The 18,920-nt window shown below is 44.7% G+C and overlaps 1 protein-coding gene across 4 annotated transcripts in view; it reads left to right on the top strand.

The window, feature by feature from the left end:
* IQGAP1 (IQ motif containing GTPase activating protein 1) overlaps positions 1-14,296 on the top strand; it is a 70,321-nt gene extending 56,025 nt beyond the window's left edge. For all 4 annotated transcript variants that reach the window (XM_061595903.1, XM_061595904.1, XM_061595907.1 and 1 more), the window contains exons 28-38: positions 88-172; positions 1,539-1,771; positions 5,492-5,624; positions 5,762-5,864; positions 7,257-7,395; positions 8,692-8,779; positions 9,003-9,215; positions 10,020-10,186; positions 10,844-10,966; positions 11,563-11,671; positions 13,813-14,296. In XM_061595903.1, the coding sequence (XP_061451887.1) occupies positions 88-172; positions 1,539-1,771; positions 5,492-5,624; positions 5,762-5,864; positions 7,257-7,395; positions 8,692-8,779; positions 9,003-9,215; positions 10,020-10,186; positions 10,844-10,966; positions 11,563-11,671; positions 13,813-13,926 (1,507 nt within the window). In that variant the 3' untranslated portion in view covers positions 13,927-14,296. The remainder of the gene's footprint in view (positions 1-87; positions 173-1,538; positions 1,772-5,491; positions 5,625-5,761; positions 5,865-7,256; positions 7,396-8,691; positions 8,780-9,002; positions 9,216-10,019; positions 10,187-10,843; positions 10,967-11,562; positions 11,672-13,812) is intronic.
* The last annotated feature ends 4,624 nt before the right edge of the window (positions 14,297-18,920 follow it).

Genomic DNA, 18,920 nt, shown 5'->3' with positions numbered 1-18,920 from the left:
TGAGTTCCACCAGTTGGGACAAAGACAGCTACGGGCAAAAGTTCCTTCTCTCCTCTCTCCTTACTCCCTGTTTTGTTCCCACTGCAGTTATGGGATGCGCTTCATTGCCAAAGTCTTGAAAGATTCGCTGCACGAGAAATTTCCTGATGCCAGCGAGGATGAACTGCTGAAGGTGAGGAAGGGAGTCTCCCACCCACCTCCGGTCTGAGTCTTGTCATGCTACGTTTCAACCGAGTTGGTAACTCAGGTGGCCCAAGGCTGGGCGTTGCTTCAGGAGTGGCATGAGAAGGGTGGCACGCTGCTTCTGCTGCATCTCTCTCTCTCTCTCTCTCTCCCCTTTTTCTGCTGGGCTTCTTAATCCTCTCTAAAGAGCTGCAGTCAGTGACCTCACTTTGTCTCGGTGGCCAGCTCTTCTTTCTTAAAAAGAGCATGTCAGGTGAAAAGAGAAAAAACTTGTAAAGCATGTTTTTTAAAAGAACAAGGAAGTCCCTCGCGTTTGGATGTGTGGTGGATGGCCATGGGACCCTGCTCTTGGATATATATCTTTTTTTAAAAAAATCTGCATTTGAGTTTAAAGCCAGGAGGACTTGACCTTTTTAATTCCATGAGTTGGTTCAGTGAGTCTGTTCTGTGTTTCTGGCTCAGTGAGAGCAACAGCCGTGACGTATGCCTGGTGGTTTCTCTCTTAAAGACAAAAAGCCATCTTACGTCTTCTAAAAACGTCCTGAATGCTGTTTTCTTCTTCTCTTCTAGTTCTGTGCTTTCCCACATTGAAGCATCGAATCTAGGCTTTCTCTGCAGGTGAATTATTTTTTTAAAGCGTGCATTTAGTGGGAAACAGGCTGAGTAGCTTCCAGTGATGACAGTGTAGCAGCAGATGTAGGGTGCAAGTGCGCACATGATTGGGGGAGGGCTTTGCTAGAGCAGCCAATGAGCTGAAGCCATTCTTGGCACTCTGGGGCTTCTTCATACAAGCACCCTGTGGATTTGTGGCATCTTCCTTCTGTCTATGATTTCCCAATGCCCCTGTGAGAAAGGAGCAGGGATTCTCAAGCCACAGGTAACTCGCCTTTCCCTGAGTCCAATGGTTACAGCCTCCTGGCCTGTGCCTTTCAAGTGTCTAGGGGAGGCTGGCAGGGAAGCCAATGTAACTTCCATGGGAAACAACCCTTTGTTCCTTTCTTTTCCCTGCATGTCTCCAAGTGGCCTATTAAGAGATGGTCAGAGGGTACCTTGGTAATGCAGCCACAAAGGGGAGCCCTGAAACGTTCCACCCGGGCGTTCTGTTTGCCAAGTAATCACCTAGTTTCTGCTGTTCTGGCTTTTTCTGCACCTGAGCTGTGCTTGCCAATGCAGATAATTAGCTACGGAGTGAGAAAAACAGCAGCTGACAAACATTTGCAACTTCCTTTCCTTTCTAGAGAACTGTCATCTTCCCTCTGCATCTCTGTGCAACTGAGCAGGTTGGCATTGGGGGAGAGAAATGGGGAAAGTGGCTTACTCTGAACAGGTGTGATCACAGAGAACTATTTCCTCAGATTGTAGGTAACCTTCTGTACTATCGCTACATGAACCCAGCCATTGTGGCTCCTGATGCCTTCGACATCATTGATTTGTCAGCCGGAGGACAGTTGACTACTGACCAGCGGCGAAATCTTGGCTCCATTGCAAAAATGTTGCAGCATGCAGCGTCCAATAAGATGTTCCTGGGGGACAATGCGCATCTTGGTATCATTAATGAATACCTCTCTCAGTCTTACCAGAAATTCAGGTAATGGGGAATTCTAGGTGATAGGTGAGAAGTGGGCTGGAGGGCATATTTTGAAAGTAATGATGGGGTTATCATTCCTGACCACTGGACATGCTGGCTGCAAGGGCTGACGGGTTGGAGTCCAGCAACGTCAGAAGGGCCCCCACAGGTTCCCATCCCCTGGCTTACATCATAGGATGGTTCATACACAGTCCAAATGCCTTAGTTTGGTATTACACTTGTGCCCTCCTCCAGACCAGGGTTTGATCTTGACTGACAATCTTACCTTGCAGGGATAGCGCAAACCTTAGCTTGCCACTTCAGATGTGATGACCAACTAAAGTATGGTTTCCAGCAAACTAGGAAGGGGAAATTCAGGACCCCCTCCCCCAAAATGTCCCTGTTCTCCATTTGCGCCATCACTTGATAATTCAGGGTATCAACCCCTTTTATAGACAGAACTCCATCACTACCCTCAAATACTTGTGAGATATCCACAGAGAGTTTAGAAAAATGAACCTTTTTATAGTAGAACAGGTTCAAACCACTTGATAATGTAATGTTGCAGTAGCATAGGTAAAATTTGTGTTAGATTTAGGGTTATTTTAAGACAGCCTGGGTCTCCAAAGTGGCTAAAAAAATGGAATATAATATGTAGCCCTAATTTAAGAACACCACCACCACTCTACAAACCAAATACAGACCCTCACGAAGTATAATAAAATGACCCCTGCTACAGATGAAAGTGGGGGAAAGTAAACACAAAAATTAGTCTTTAAGAGTTTTAGGTTTCTAACTGAAATACTTCCTGGCTCCACAGTGCTGGAGGGCCAGGAACCTGCGGAGCTACATTAAAGTCAGATTTACTATTTGTGCCTTGAGCCTAGCCTGCTTTTGCCTGCTCTGGCTGTCAGCAGCTCTCCAGGGTCTCAAGCAGAGAAGGGTCATTCCCATCACCAGCTAACTGCTTCTTTTCCATTGGAGACACCAGGGATTGAACCTGGGGCCTTCTGCATGCCAGGCAGGTGCTCTGCCACAGTTCTTCAGGGCAGAAAAAACAGAAGAGCCAGCCAGCCGTTTAAAGAGAAATTGATGCTGTAACTTGCAAACAAAATCAGAAAAGGAGCAAGAGGTTTTTATTTCCATAGTTTTCTGTCCCCAAGGAACAAAATAACTACCTGGGTGCGTTAGCCCATCCCATAAATCCTCCTTGAAGGGAGAGATCTCTGTATTCAGAGAGCAAAAACAACATATTTATTATTTGATTTATATCCCACCCTTCCTCCCAGCAGGAGCCCACCATAAAAATATCATAAAAACAGACTTTAAAATACATTGAAACAAAACATCTTTAAAAACATTTTTTTAAAGTCGTCAAGACATCTATAAAAAAAGGTTTAAAAACATTAAAAAGCAATTCCAACACAGACGCAGACTGGGATATGGTCTCAAAAGGCTTGTTGAAAGAGGAATGTCTTCAGTGGTGCCAAAAAGTTAACAGAGATGGTGCCTGTCTAATATTTAAGGGGACAGAATTCCAAAGGGTCAGTGCCACCACACTAAAGGTTTGTTGCCTATGTTGTGCGGAAGGGACCTCCTGATAAGATGGTATCTGCAGGAGGCCCTCACCTGCAGAGTGCAGTGATCGACTGGGTATATAAGGGATAAGACGGTCTTTCAGGTATCCTAGTCCCAAGCTGTAAAGGGCTTTGTACACCAAAACTAGAATCTTGAACTTGGCCCGATAGCTAATATGCAGCCATTGCAATTCTTTCAGCATTGGGGTGGCATGTTGGTGATACCCTGCCCCAGTGAGAAGTTGCGCTGTTGTATTTTGCACCAGCTGCAGCTTGCAGACCAACCTCAAGGGCAGCCCCACATAGAGTGCATTACAGTAATCCAGCCTGGAGGTTACCAGTGCATGGACAACAGTGGTCAGGCTATCCCGGTCCAGAAACGGCTGCAGCTGTCATACCAGCCGAAGCTGGTAAAAGGCACTCCTAGCCACTGAGGTTACCTGGGCCTCTAGCGACAAAGATGGATCCAGGAGCACCCCCAGACTACAGACCTGCTCTTTCAGAGGGAGTACGACCTATCCAAAGCAGGCAACTGACCAATTATCTGAACTCTGGAACCACCAACCCACAGCACCTCCGTCTTGCTAGGGTTCAGACTCAGTTTAGTGGCCCTCAGCCCACCACCAGGCAGCGGTCAAGGGCTTGCACGGCCTCTCCCGATTCAGATGTTACAGAGAAATAGAGCTACTCCCTTCCCATTAGTGCAAAACCCACGGTACCTGAACCATTAAAGACCATTGCCTCTGTGGATTCAGGCAGACAGAGCAATCGGGAAATATAGGCCAAGTTTCCTTGGCACAACTGATAGGATAGATGCCTGCCAGGGGACAGACTCCCAATTCACATGGGGAACATGCGGCCATGTGCACATGCAAGTTTGAGCAAGCAGCGCTTTGAAACGAGGCTTTGGGGTCTTTTGACCGAATTTTAAAGCAGAGATGGGGAACTAGTGGCCTTCCCATATGTATTTATTTATTTAGACCATTTATGTACCGCTTATATTTAAATAAAACCTAAGCAGTGTACAACATCAGTCAGACATCTTAAAACAGTAGATACAAAAAACCATACTCGATAAAATACAATTAACTGAACAAAACATCCTCTTTAGTATCAACATATAGTATAATATATATAGTATATAGTATGCCGTCCTGGGCTCCTGCTGGGAGGAAGGGTGGGATATAAATCAAATAATAAATAAATAAAATAAATAATAAATAAGCATTACATATAAAATTAAGTACAAGAAATACAAGGGGAAAAACTCGTAACATAGTAGACTAAACAAAATATTCCCTAGGCCTCAAGAAAAAAATTAAAATCAAGTTTATTTATTTATTAAACTTTTATACCGCCCCATAGCCGAAGCGCTCTGGGTGGTTTACAATAATTAAAAACAAATACAATTTAAAATACATCTTTTAAAAAACAATTTAAAACACAATTTAAAATTTTGAAACAATATAGAACACATGCTAAAATGCCTGGGAGAAGAGGAAAGTCTTGACCTGGCACCGAAAAGATAACAGTGTTGGTGCCAGGCGCACCTCATCAGGAAGATCATTCCATAATTTGGGGGCCACCACTGAGAAAGCCCTCTCCCTTGTTGCCAGACTCCCAGCTTCCCTTGGAGTAGGCACCGGGAGGAGGGCCTTTGATCTTGTACGTAGTGTACGGGTGGGTTCGTATAGGGAGAGGCGTTCCATCAGGTATTGTGGTCCCAAGCCGTGTAAGGCTTTATAGGTCAAAACCAGCACCTTGAATCGAGCTCGGAAACGTAAAGGCAGCCAGTGCAAGCGGGCCAGAATCGGTTTTATATGTTCAGACCGTCTGGTCCCTGTTACCAAACTGGCCACTGCATTTAAAAAAAACAAGATTATTGTTGGACTCCGATTATGTTATTGGACTCCAAATTCCCTTCAGCGCAACCCAGCATGGCTCGTGGTCACGGGTGACGGCATCTGTGGGCTAGCATCATCTGGAGTGTGACAGGTTCCTCATTCCTGCTTTAAAGGACTCAGCTTAGGATGGGTCTCCACAGTGACTTGTGTCAAGCATGATTAAGTATCCCTCTTGAGTGTCTCTTAGTGGAGGACAAGATGGTGCTTGTGCCAAGAGTGGGACTTGCCAGATTGGGTTGACTCTCTTGGTCTTTCTGAAGGCGCTTTTTCCAGGCTGCTTGTGAAGTCCCAGAACTGCAAGATAAGTTTAATGTTGATGAATATTCTGACCTGGTGACCCTCACGAAGCCAGTGATCTATATTTCCATTGGAGAAATCATCAATACACACACAGTAAGTCTTTTTTGCATATTGGACTGTAGTGTTGTATTCCGTTACCTTTGTATAAATTAAAGTATTTTTTCCAAAGACTATTGGAAGCGAGGTGGAAGCAGCAGTGAATCACTTAATCTTTGTTACTCACAAACTAGCTGCTTTTGGATCATCAAGATGCAATTGCTCCTGAGCACAATGACCCGATCCATGAACTGCTGGATGACCTGGGGGAAGTTTCCACCATTGAATCTCTGATAGGTGAGCTTTTTATGATGTTTAGCAATGAGGAACATGGCTGAAGTGCACCTAATGTATGAAAAAAAATTAACCACAAAAGGTCCAGAAGCAAAACTAAGATTTTCTCCAGTATCTTCAAGGCCACACCAGCCTTACTTCTGCTTCCATACTGAGGCCAAGCTCACTTTAATCCCTTGCAGCCACAGTGCAGGCACAAGCCGCCATTGCTATTCCTAAAATGATTGGACAGTGTTATACAGGAGAGACAAGGCTGGCATCTAGGAACATACACATACACACACACAGAGGCCATTCTTGTGGCATGCCATTTAATCCTTTTGGATATTCACCCCTCTGAGATTCAGAAAACAGATGTGTGTGTTTGTTAAGGCTTTCCTGTGTGTCCTGGCAGCAGAGAGAGTCTTTCCATTGGTCATGTCTAGACTGGATCTCCCTTCCTATGGATGCCTCGTTGATCTTTTACCACATTGTTTCAGCAAGCATTCAACTTTCTAAATTGCTAATTGTTTAATGAATTGTTTTATTAAGTTGATTAAGCTATCTTTTGTTAAAAAATGTGGGATATACGTTTCCTTAAGCAGTTAGAGATTAGGGTTTTATTTTTCCTGTATTTAGTTTGTATTATTGTTATTATTATTTAGATTTATTAAATTTAGTACTTGCTTGATACCTGACGGTCTCCAAGCACCTTACAACAATGTTAAAAACAAAAATAAATATGTCATGCTATAAAAACAAAACAATGAAACACAGGTAGCTTTGGCAGCATACTAATAACAGACATCATCTCAGACTCTCAAATGTTTTGAGGGAAAAAAGGTAAATCTTCACCTGGTGCTGAAAAGATGTCAGTGAAGGCACCAGGTGGACCTCACTGGGAAGTGCATTCCACAGATGGAGAGCGACAACTAAAAAGGCCCCCCTCTCCCTTGCCACCATCCTCTGAGCTTCCTTCAGAGGGGGGACCTGGTGAAGTTGTTGCTGTTTTTAAAATTAGGGTTTTATATTCTGTCCCATGATTTTTTTTAACCACCTTGGAGACCCAGGCTATAGGTATATGAAACTAAATACAAGCCATTCCATCTGTGTTCTCCCTGAAATTTTCTTTCAAATAAGTAAATAAACCTTTTCAAGCAACAAATGGTTTAAAGCTGAAATGCTTTGCTGCAACCTTGGGTGAGCCTTTTGGAGTTTGGTTTTTATTTCTGTCTAATCTTATTGCCCTTCATCTCTTTTCTCACCATGGGTGACATTTGTGCAGAAAGTGAGATTTTTTTTAAAAAAAATCCAGTATTTAAAAGCATTTATTTAAAAAAATTGTTTTGACAAGGGCAAGTAACTAAAGGAATGAAGCAAGCAACTACATTCTTCCCCTCTCTGTTTTTCTCCCAGGAGAGGGATCTGGCATTGTGAATGATCCGGCCAGTAAAGAGATGCTGGCCAAGACAGAAGTTTCGCTCACATTGACTAATAAATTTGATGTTCCTGGGGACGAGAATGCGGAGATGGACGCAAAGACAATTCTGCTAAAGTAAGTGGGGGCTGGTACAGCCCTTGTGCCTCTCTCAGGTTTGCATCCAAGGGGGTTTCCCATTGCATTCCTCTGAGGCTGAGAGGCAGTGACTGGCCCAAGGTCACCCAGTGAGCTTCGTGGCTGTGTGGGGATTTGAACCCTGGTCTCCCAGGTCGTAGGCCAACACTCTAACCACTACACCACACTGGCTCTTCTTGGTAAATAAGTGGTAGCTTTATTAGAACAAAATATAAATTCAAAAAATATAGCAGCAAAATAATTCCTTAATCCAAACATCCCCAAGGGTTAGGTAAAATACAAAAGGCAGAGAGTTCAAGTAACAGATAAAAATAACAAATCTGTCTGGCCTAATCTATACTCGCATAATATAGGTAAACCAGTGGAGTAACATCATGGTTCCACATCTCCTAAGAGATGAATAGCCAGGATAGCAGATGGAAGATGGAAACCCAACCTCAGGTAGCACCAAGGAACATTGGGGGAACAAAGACCCAGAATCACAGTTCTATTTTTATGGGGAAAAGCCCAGCAACAGCCAGGAATTAATTAGCCAATCAGGAGGCTTTCTATGATGAAATCTTCTGGAGCTTTCGTGCCTAATGATCACCCGCTTCTCCAGCGTTCCCAGGCCTGTGGGCTTGAGGTACCAGTCTCAGGCTGATAAGCAGGTGTTCTCACTCACTGCCTAGTTAACTGAGTTCAGCTGTGAGAACCAGCAGTCTCATGGCCTCCCAGAGGTCCTAATTCAGGCAAGATGTTTCCCCCACAATTCCTTGCCACAGAACCATTTTAGTTAACAACCTTACAAACCAGGTGTTTTGACAAAGGGGGCTTCCTCGGCTGCTTGTAATGAACAAGTTGAGAGGCAATCCTTCATGTAACTAGATCCCAAGCTACTTAGGGCTTTATTGGTCAGAACAAGAACAAAACTGGCCCAGTGGCTAAGTGGCCACCAGTGCAAATCCTTCAGGACAGGTGATACAGTACCCCAATGGTAGCAGAGTTGCCTTATTTTGCCCTAGCTGCAGCTTCTTTACAAGCCATGAGGGCAATCCCAGATGGACCACATTGCAGTAATCCAGCCTTGAAGTTAATGGTGCTTGAGTCACAGTGGCAAGGCTCTCACTGTTGAGAGACAGCCCCAGCTTGCTTTCTGCTTCACTGAGATGTGAGCCGTCGAGGCTGTTCCTATTAATTATTTCCTCTTAAGCAGCTCCGTGACAGAGAATAGTTGCCAATGGAGACATCAGGCACTCAGTGATTGTGCATTTGTTCTTTCATTTTGCTTTTCAGCACAAAGCGCTTAATTGTGGATGTAATCCGCTTCCAGCCAGGAGAGACCCTGACTGAGATCCTGGAAAGTTCAGCCACTGCTGAGCAGGTATGGGCAGGAACCATGTTTACCTTTCTGGCTTAGCCATGTTAGAGCAGAAGTGAAGGTATTCCTGTGTCTGCGGGGCAGGAGCTTGTGTGCCAGACCTGGGGTAGAGACCTGTGAGTGACTGAAGAAGGGCAGGGCTTAAGCAAGTGGCACCTGGTTGGGGCAGGGAACAAAGTGGGTCTGAACAAACCGGTTGCAACAGTCCTTCTGACCCCTTGCCCAGGAAGCTGAACACCAGAGAGCCATGCAGAGGCGAGCAATTCGGGATGCCAAGACTCCTGACAAGATGAAGAAATCGAAAGCTGTCAAGGAGGACAGCAACCTCAGTCTTCAAGAGAAGAAGGAAAAGATAAAATTGGGGCTGAAGAAGTTGACTGAGCTGGGCACAGTGAACCCCAAGAACAGATACCAGGATTTGATCAATGACGTGGCAAAGGTAGGCGGCGCCTGTGGAAGCATGGCGCTCTAGGAGATGAGCAGTTGCAGCCAGTAGGTTGGCAGCTGGTTCCTGCTTCATTGCCCCAATAGCTGTATGGCAGGTAAAGATGATGGTGGTGGGCAGAGTTGGGGGTGATACCTGGGGCCCTTGGGCACCAGCCTGCCCTGGGCCCCAGCACCTGCACTCACATCCCACCTACCTACCTTCTGTGATCTGCATTAGCGTCGGGTCCTGACCCTGCCACAGATTGCAGAGAGGGAGCTCCCAGACACCCCCCCCCACTGCCTCTGCCGCCATTTTGGTTTATTGCATTCATGCGTGCTACATCTGCACATCCCTGACATCAACCAAGATGGCGGAAGGGGAATAAGCTCCTTAGGGAAACTTTGGCCGCCATCTTGGTTGATGACAGGCTTGTGCCCACAGCGCCAGCAGCATTTATATCAAGGGAGAGGTAGGTGGGGCCTACGTGACTGTCGGGAGGGTGTCTGGGAGTTCCCTCTCAATCACGGCAGGGTTGGGAGCCGCTGCTGCTACAGATCGCAGAAGGGAGCACAAACCCCCCACCCTAAGGAGGGGCCCTTCAGGGGCATGGCCAGGGCCTGACCTGGCTGCCCTCTGGTGCCAGCCCTGGCTGCCCTCTGGTGCCAGCCCTGGTGATACCCCCCACCCCCTGCACACCCTTGGAACCCTTGGAACACACCATTAAAAATAATGACCCGGTTGTGGTCCCTGCTGGACTTGGTGGTGATGAGTTGAAGTTAAGACTTTCTTACTCCATCTGCTCCTCACCCAATCTAGGACATCCGGAATCAGCGGCGCTATCGCCAAAGAAGGAAAGCGGAACTGGTGAAGCTGCAGCAGACCTACAATGCACTCAACTCCAAGGCTACTTTCTATGAGGAGCAGGTGGATTACTACAAGAGCTACATCAAAACCTGCTTGGATAACTTGGCTAGCAAGGGCAAGTGAGTCACACACATCCTCCCTTTCCCCCAGGTCCTTTCAGCCTGGGACTTTGTGTTTTACTGTGGCCATACTAAGCCCTAGGAACTCTCCTGGTATGGAGAGAGGGAGACAGAGAGAGAGAGACTTCTCCAAACTAGTGAATGGGTAGTAAAATGGCAAATGCAATTCAATGTAAACAAGTGTAAAGTTATGCATATTGGAGCAAAAAATCTTAGTAAATACACTCACGGAGTCTGGACTGGCAGTGATGGGGCAGAAATGAGTCGTTGGGGGTCATTGTGGATAGCTTGATGAAGGTGTCGACCCAGTGTGTGGCAGCTGTGAAAAAAGGAAATTGCATGTTAGGGATCATTAGGAAAAGTATCGAAAATGAAGCTACCAATATGTTCTTATGGGGGGAAGGTAGGGAGGGAGGGACTTGCCAGGTTATGAGAGAATAAAAAATTGGGAATTGGCACGGAGTAAACTCCGAAAGTGCTGTGGGGGGAGCAAGGGAGAGATGTTTCCACCTCCTGGTGTGTCAGTGATCCTTGGGGAAGAGGGGAAGATGCCTCCTCAGCTGTTTTCTTTAGCCCAACACTTGTCAAGCCAAGGCCACCAAATCCTGCAAGTAGGGGAATGTCTCTCTGTGAGATGTTTGCCTGTCTTTTCATCAGGGTCTCAAAAAAGCCACGGGAGATGAAAGGAAAGAAGAGTAAAAAGATTTTCCTGAAATACACAGCAGCCCGGCTCCATGAAAAGGGAGTCCTGTTGGAAATTGAAGATCTGCAAGTCAGCCAGTGAGTATGTCATTTATCACAGGAGCATGTGAAGAGGCAAATCTCACCCAGGTGGTAGCATGCCAGGATAAAATTGTGCATGAACATTTTCATGGATTGGGAGTGCTTGTATGTATGTATGTATGTATACATGTAGGGTAGGGGTGTGTATCAGATTTAGATGAATCCTGAAATGAAGCAGGGTGCCTTGGAGGGATTTTTTTAGCTTGCCAAAGGCACAACAGGAGCTATACAATATAGCACAAGTCAAAGTGGGAGTGCCTCAGCATTTCAGAGTATCTCAGTGGTTCAGACATTAAAAAAAACATGCTGCAAAGCATCTGCTAAAAGTGAAAGGGAATTCTATGCCAGTGGAATAATGGAGGAAGGGAGAGTGGGGAAACGGGCTGCTGTGGCTGGCAGCTCAAGCTTGTAATCGGAGGAATGACTTTATCTGGGAAGCCAATGCCTTTCAGTTTTTCCAGTCCCTAATCGGCTGCAAAGGAGCCTAGCACAAAAGCTTGATTTCCAATGCAATATTCTTTTATTCTGCAGTTTGACTCCTGCTTGCACGCTAAAGTAACAAATGCCTGTTTTTGTCCCCTAACTGTGTATAGATTTAAAAATGTGATATTTGAAATTGGTCCAACAGAAGAAGTTGGAGATTTTGAAGTAAAAGCAAAGTTCATGGGTGTTCAGATGGAGACATTCATGCTGCATTATCAGGTATGCATTTGGGTACCATCCACCCTTGAGTTTAGTTTGCATTTGGGGATTTTGTGAAAGATTTTCTGACTTGTGGTTGATGGGGAGAGGAAGATACTAAATGCTGAATAAAAATTATTACTACCTGTTTTTCTCCTAAATAGCTTTACATGGAAGTCACTTTAATCCTATTTTATTCCAGGTTTATCTAAATTAGATCCGGGAGCAAATTTCTTCTAGGAAGTGTAAGATGAAGATCTGGGGAACTTTTGGAGCAAAATCTTAGCCTATGTTCTCTAAAGTGAACCGGACACATAAACAGGAAGAAAGAAATGGAAGGGCTTGTGTGTTTAGAATCTGAGGGGAGACGTGCAGTGGGCCCTAGATGAGGTTTTAGTTGAATTAAAAAAAAAAGTCAATTAACTGCAGACCTCGATGAAAAGTACATTAATCAAATACGGATGTATTTAAATATGCTGGAACTTTTACTCATGACTTTTTATTTTTCCCCACCAGGGGTTGGTTGTGGGAAGGTTTATTGCTCCTCTTTGAATGCAGGTGCTGAATGATTTGGCTGCTTCAGTTTTCTGAAAAACTGCTTTTTCTTCCCTGAGGCAAATCGGCATTCCCAGATTGTTTGGGAATAGGCCCTTTCTTGGCCATTATAGGGGTCAATCCAATTTTAGTTGCTCCTGGAGGGTGCATGGACCTTCCTTCACCCCACCCTCCAAATCAGCCATGCCTAATGCCAGAGGTCTAGAGCTATTATTTTAAGGTAGTTCATTATTCCTCCTTTCCCTCCTTGTATAGGAAAGTGTTGGGATCTCCAGTCCTGAAATCAAAATTTGTACATGGATCAGTGAAAGAGTTTGACGCTCTCTCACTCACCTTTTTTGCCCAATTTGCTCCCTAGAGGTTTCAAAATAACTTGAAGAGATCTGCAATGTGCTGAAATAATTTTATGACAGCATAATGGAAAATATGCAGAATAAGGAGTGCAAAATATTGTATAATGTGTAGGAAAATTAACTCCTAGAACTTAAATCTTTTAACTGCTAACAAATGTGTCCATTTAGCATGTTCTCAGAAACTATGCAAGAAGCAAACAATTCGGGTATAACTGCTAGTTTAAAACTTCACTTGCTCCCCCTGCTTTCCAGATGTTACCAGAGGCAACATTCATGGTACCTCATGTGCGCTCCATTTTCATTTCTTGTAAAGGAGTTGACGAGTCAGTGCATGGACATTTCAAGAATAATTTGTTCAAGAAGAATAGCACATCCACATTCTTACATGGGAAATTTGTAAAATTATTTCTCTTATTTATATATTATTTGATTTATAACCCGCCCTTCCTCGCAGCAGGAGCCCATTTGGCAGCATTGAAGAGAAATGTGTACATAAAATTAAAACTCCAGTTGCCCAGCATGGTTGACATCAATGCTTTCAAGGAGGAAATCTGTTAGGGTTGAGGTATCAGTGCATGGAAAAGGGTCCTTCCCAACTCTTTGCCAAAAAAAAAAAAGGGTACTTCATTATAGCAGCTTTATAGTTTTCCTTTCTACTGAGCCTCATCAATGGATGATAGCATGTGCCATTCTTCTTAGAAAGAACTGCTGTCCAGAGCATCTTATGTTAGAAATTGTTAACATTTGGTATTGAAGATGCAAATTTTTCAAGCATGCAATAGATTGATCCTTGTGGCTTGAAGTCTTTTCCCAGTTATTCAGGGAAAGCATCAAGACACTCTTCATTTTCACATACCACAGCACATGCCCAAAGTAAGATTTTGCCCATATTTGGGGTCTAAATTGGGCAAGAAGTATGAAAGCTACAGCCCCCCCCCGAGAGATTACAGTCCCTGGGAGGTTTCCCAAAATGACACAATAATGTGCCTCTCGCTTCATTGCCTGGAAGAGGATGCCTGCTTGTTATCCCCCAACCTTCAAAGCGCTTAGCTGCAGGAATCTGCTAAATCTGGATTGAGAACAAAGTTGGGAGGAGGTGGAACGAAGTAACCTATCACTTTTACCAGGGTAGGGAGTTGACGTCACCACTTCAGGAAACAGCAACTCATCTGCCACACTGGAGTTATTTTTATTCCTTCTTGGTAGAGCTATGGTTGAAAATTCAGTCACTCTTCCTTTCCCTCCCTCCCACAGGATCTGTTGCAGCTTCAGTATGAAGGTGTGGCTGTCATGAAGTTATTTGACCGAGCAAAAGTAAACGTTAATCTTCTTATTTTTCTCTTGAACAAGAAGTTCTACGGGAAGTAACTCATTCCTTGGAGGTCTGTGGAAAGGGAGCTTTGTGTTTCCTTCTGTGAGCTTTTTTGCCCAGCAGTGGATCCCTAACTGAGCCCTTTACCCTCACAGGCGTAGCCACCCTCTGTAGGGAGACTGCAGCTCTTTGCACCCCAACCTGGCATACCTCTGTGTCAGCTCCTGCATATATTATTTCCCATGTACTCACTCAGTGGCACCAAGAATTAAACCATTATTAGACTCTCTGTTCAAGTTCTGAGTGGTTTGTGTGTTTTGCTTTGTGCTTTTGTGTAAGTATGTGGGTGGTTGGCACCTTTGGGCTACATTGGCAGGTTGGATTTCACATACTTTTTGCAGGGTGAATAAAAACCATTAAAAATAATTTCAACAGTAGTAAGCGTACTTTTTTTAAAAAGGCACACCTGTTTTAAAAGAAAAGAAACACGTTAATGCCTGCACTTACAAATGTATAACTGAATTGTGACTATTAAATATTCTGTTAAAGCCTGATTGTCTATGTTAAGGAGAACCATGGGAGGGAAAAAAATGATTTCTGTGAGTAAGTTCTGTGTGTTATATCATGGGCTGCCTACAGGAAGTGAGAACTAGCAAGTCGTCATAGGTGCTACCAGCCAGGAGGTGCCTTCGCAGATGTCATAGGGTTTGTGGTTGTAATGGAGGGGGGAAAGACTTGCTTGATTTAGTCATGGAATTTGCATTCCAGTCCACGGGGAGTGTGCTGTCGAGGTAATCATGGAGTCCATTCACATTCTGGAACCCAACTTGAGCCTGGCCTTTTTGAAGACAGCTTCACATGCTGAGAGGCTAGAAAGGCGGTCACATTACCATGGCAGTTTTCTCCAAGCTTGCCTTGCTTTGGCTCCTGGGGAGCAGCCTGGCGTTGCCGGTGTGTGCCGGGTTCTCTTGTGAGTGTTGTGTGCATGGCACTGACGGCAGTCATTGATGGGCACCCTCAGGCTGTTGAGGGTAAGAGTGGCAAGGGTGCCCTTTATTTCTTGCCACAGGACCCATTTGTAAAAGGCAGAGGTGTCCAACCTTGCCACCTGCCCTCTGCCTGCTGTTGCCGCTGCCGTCTCCGGCAAGACAACCTCCAGCCCAGACTCCCATCTGAGACAGAAAAGGAGCTGGTGGAGCTTGTTTACCAGAAGGGGCCTCACCAGGAACAGCGAGCAAGCAAAGACCTTCCCCAGGCCATCATACATCATGCTGAGGTGGGAGCTGTGCCCCAACTCCAAAATGGCATAGTACCATTGGAGAAGCCGTAGTTCATCTGGCCCTGCCAGAATGACCTGAAGGCCTCATTTTGGAGGTGGGGCAGAACACCACGAAGGTGCTACAGGTCTTGCACCTAGCCAAGGACCTGGAGCAGGATTCAGTCAGGTGGTCCAGGAGCGAGATTGGCTGCTGCTGTGGCAGCGTAGATGTGAAGAAGCATACCTCCTCGCTGCTGGTGCCTTTCTGAGAGCGCTGTCAGCACTCCCTTTACAAGTAGATGCCACTGTAGAGTGTAAGAATGGGGGGGGGGAGGTGTGTGTGTAAATACAAGGAAAGAAGGTGAGTGATTATTCAATTTTTTATAATGCAGTTGCTAATTATTGTTATTAATCCCCCCTCTCCCCCTGCCCTTCAACCAAACCCCAAAAGAACAGAACCAAAAAACTAGAGGAAGTTTAGTATTTCCCTTAACAAGCATTTAATTAATCTTTTCAGTACAGCACAAATAGAACAAAGTAGAACATAAGAGTCAACATCTGGCATTAGATTTGCTTTTTATGAAAACCATATATATTGAAAAAAAATAGCTCTGACAAACAGATGTTTAGGAACAAAATACGTCAGGCACCAAATTGTAAATGCCGGAATCAAAGCCCTGTTAAGGTAGGGAGGTAAGAGAATAAAAGAGAGAGAGAGAAAATGAGAATTTCAGTCAATTGCTTACTTTTGCAGAACATAACATGACCAGGTGGTGGTGCTACCTCGCAGGGCTGTACTGCAAATACATGCAATACATATGTATGTTTGGTTTCTGCTCCTTTTGTACCTAGCTGCCTGCAGCAGCTTTAAGAGATTCATTTCTTCCTTCCCCATAGCACAGTGGGCTGTGTTTGTGTGTGTGTGTGTGTTGGCTTTTATATCTCAAAGCAGTCCCCTCCCCTCCCAGCTAATCAGTTCATGTACTCCCTCCACCCTAGCCCCCAATCATCCTGACAGTCCTCTGGCCCAATGGGATGACTGGCAAAACCCAGGAGAATGTTACAAGGCAAGGGAGTGCTGGGGGGAGAGACGCCATCTCCCATCAGCCCCCAGACAGCCAGTCTGTGTTATTTGTAATTACTGCTGAGACTAATAAAGCACTGACCCTAATTAAGCCCTGAATCCTAATTAGCCTTAATATTATGAAATCCCAATAGGTGTTGTCAAGAATAGCTATCTTTGGTCAAGCTAAAATGGTTCAATCAGAGGGAATTCTGGGAGCCTTGTGGGTCCCTGGGACACCTGGTTGAGGAAGGTCCACGGCTCAGTGCCAGACAGGCAATTTACAAATGTCAAGAAGATGTGACTGAACCTTAGCTCTTATCTCTTACCTGCTTCCTGAGATCAAAAGGAAGAGGGGGTATTATAGATCAGGACCCCTTAGTGGGACTTTCTAGCCCCCCTTATCTTCAAAGAAGCTGATCACAGCAGGGGTGCCAAATATGGCTAATCGGTCCCTCTCCCCGTTGACCACTAAAATCCATAAGAATGAAGGATGATCCTTCGGTTAGTGTTCCCTATTTCCATCTACCTTGACTCATCTAAGGATTCCAGTAAAGACCATTGGGAACCAGGCTACTATACTATGAGCAGAGAATCTTAGGCAAGAAAGGTTTTGTTAAGTTCTTTTTTCTGTATTGAGCCTCTCACCTTTGTTATCCAGTGTACCTCTTGTAACCCGGCTGGGGGCAATTAGCTTTAAGGAAACAAATGCTGCTCTCTTTTTTGTACATGCTTTTCTTTTAAATAAACTATCCTTTTATAAATGGTGTGTATTGCTTGAAATTAATGATTCAAAATCCAGTCCTTGATTGCTGAATGCTACTGACTACAGTTGATTAGTGTGGTTTAATGCTCCAGAGTAGAGGTTGTAACAAGCAGTCTGCTCTAGGAATTCTGTTGGTGCTCTGAGGTCCTCTTCCTCAGAGTAGGAAGCTGGAAAAGGGGTGGTGGCAGTTACTACCGTAAACTTAATCTTGAAGGAAGGAGGGTTTGCCTCGGAAGCAGAGACCCAAACGTGTTGAGACTGTTCTCGGATGCAAAAGAACCCCCTTGGGGAGCAGAAGTCAAGGGACCCCAGGAGGGCAATATTTGACAGGTGTAATTAACCCTAATTTAACCCTAATTAAGCATGAACAGCCCTGAACCCTAACCCTAATTAATTAGTACGATTAGCCCTAACCCTAATGAAGCACTTGAGCCGAATTTAGACCTGAATTCCAGTTAGCCTCATTGTGTAGTAGTTAGCCATGATTCCAAATTAAGCTCAGTTAAGCCTTGACTGCCAATCACAATTAGCATAGTTAAGCCTCACATAAAATTGATTAAACATGAACAGCCACAAGCCCAAGCCCTAATTATTGAGGATGATGAACCTGCAGTTGGTCTGTTTAGCATTCTCCAAAATGAGCCCTGAGCCTACTTTTGGCCCTAGTCCCTAAGTGGGGAGCAGCCCAAAGAGCCCCTATATCACAGAAATTTAATTACTTATATGCTTAATTACCCTTAATAAGTGCAACATATGCTTAATCAAACTTATTACCTGTAATTAGTCTTATTTAGTCTAGTCTTACTCTAAATTAGTCTTTGTCATGGTAACTCTTAACCAGGCTTAATTATCCTCAGATAGTCATGGGAACTGTTATGACATGTGTCCTTGGGAACCTGAGTGTGTGACCCTGCCACCCATGAAAACTTGAGAGGATGGGGATCTTTTGCTAGGGATAAAACAAGCGCTTTGCCCTGAGATGTGCCTAAATGGTGCATGTATAACCCAAGACATGCAGGTCCAAACCAGACTAAAGCAAAGCTTTCTTTTATTGAGAGAAAAGAAGAATAGTGTTACAAAATTACTGGGTGTGTGGCAGCATTAATCATTAATATCCTAACCCATTCATGACTTTAAAGAGATCAAAGGACCCTATTACTACAAGGAGTGACAGAAGAGATTACTTATCCTAGGCCCAGGAGTGGGCAGTGGAATGCAGGTGAAGTGATGTGAAGGAACTCTGGCCAAAAAGCAGGAAGGAATCTGCCTCAAGGCTTATGCCAAGACACAGACTCCCTTCCTGGTTGTGGCCCACAGTCCCATGTTTTTCCTTGAGAGCGTAGTTACCTGTATTGGAGCTCAGATTGCCATCCCCCCCCCCGGTCTCAAGCCCCACTTCTTTTTTAAAGACCTTTTTCTCTTCCAACTCCCCTGAAAAAGGAGCGATCTGGATATGGGTGATTTCGTGTGTGTGTGTGTGTGTGTGTGTTTCTAGCTGACACTGAGAAACTCAGGCTATTTTCTAATGCTGGAGGGAAGCCTACCAAGGAAGAAGGTAACATTTATTTCAGGTTCTCTTGGTTATTTTTGTTGCTCACAGGATGGCCTTGCTGTCCTTTTCACAGTACCTCAGGAATGCATAACGAGTAAAACGGGGTGTGGGGTGGGAATTATAGTCCAGAATGCACCTGGGCCTTGCACCCCCTTGATTCCACTTGAACCAAAATGAGGGTTAGCTGAGCACTCATAACAGAACTCTTAATTAGTCTTTGGTACCTCAGGAAAGCTCAGAAGGGCTTCATTTGCAGAAGCTAAGTAATGTTTGTACTGACCTACAGATTAAGGCCACCTGATGCCAATGTATCCAGAGAGTATATCCAGACATTCTCCCTCTTAGTCAATGCTGCTGGATCTGTTGGCATCCCTGCAGCTGTTATAGAAAAGCCCAACATTTCATCCTCAA

The sequence above is a fragment of the Rhineura floridana genome, chromosome 14, assembly GCF_030035675.1.
Source record: "Rhineura floridana isolate rRhiFlo1 chromosome 14, rRhiFlo1.hap2, whole genome shotgun sequence".
NCBI classification, from domain to species: domain Eukaryota; kingdom Metazoa; phylum Chordata; class Lepidosauria; order Squamata; family Rhineuridae; genus Rhineura; species Rhineura floridana.
This window is presented reverse-complemented; position numbering and strand designations above follow the sequence as displayed.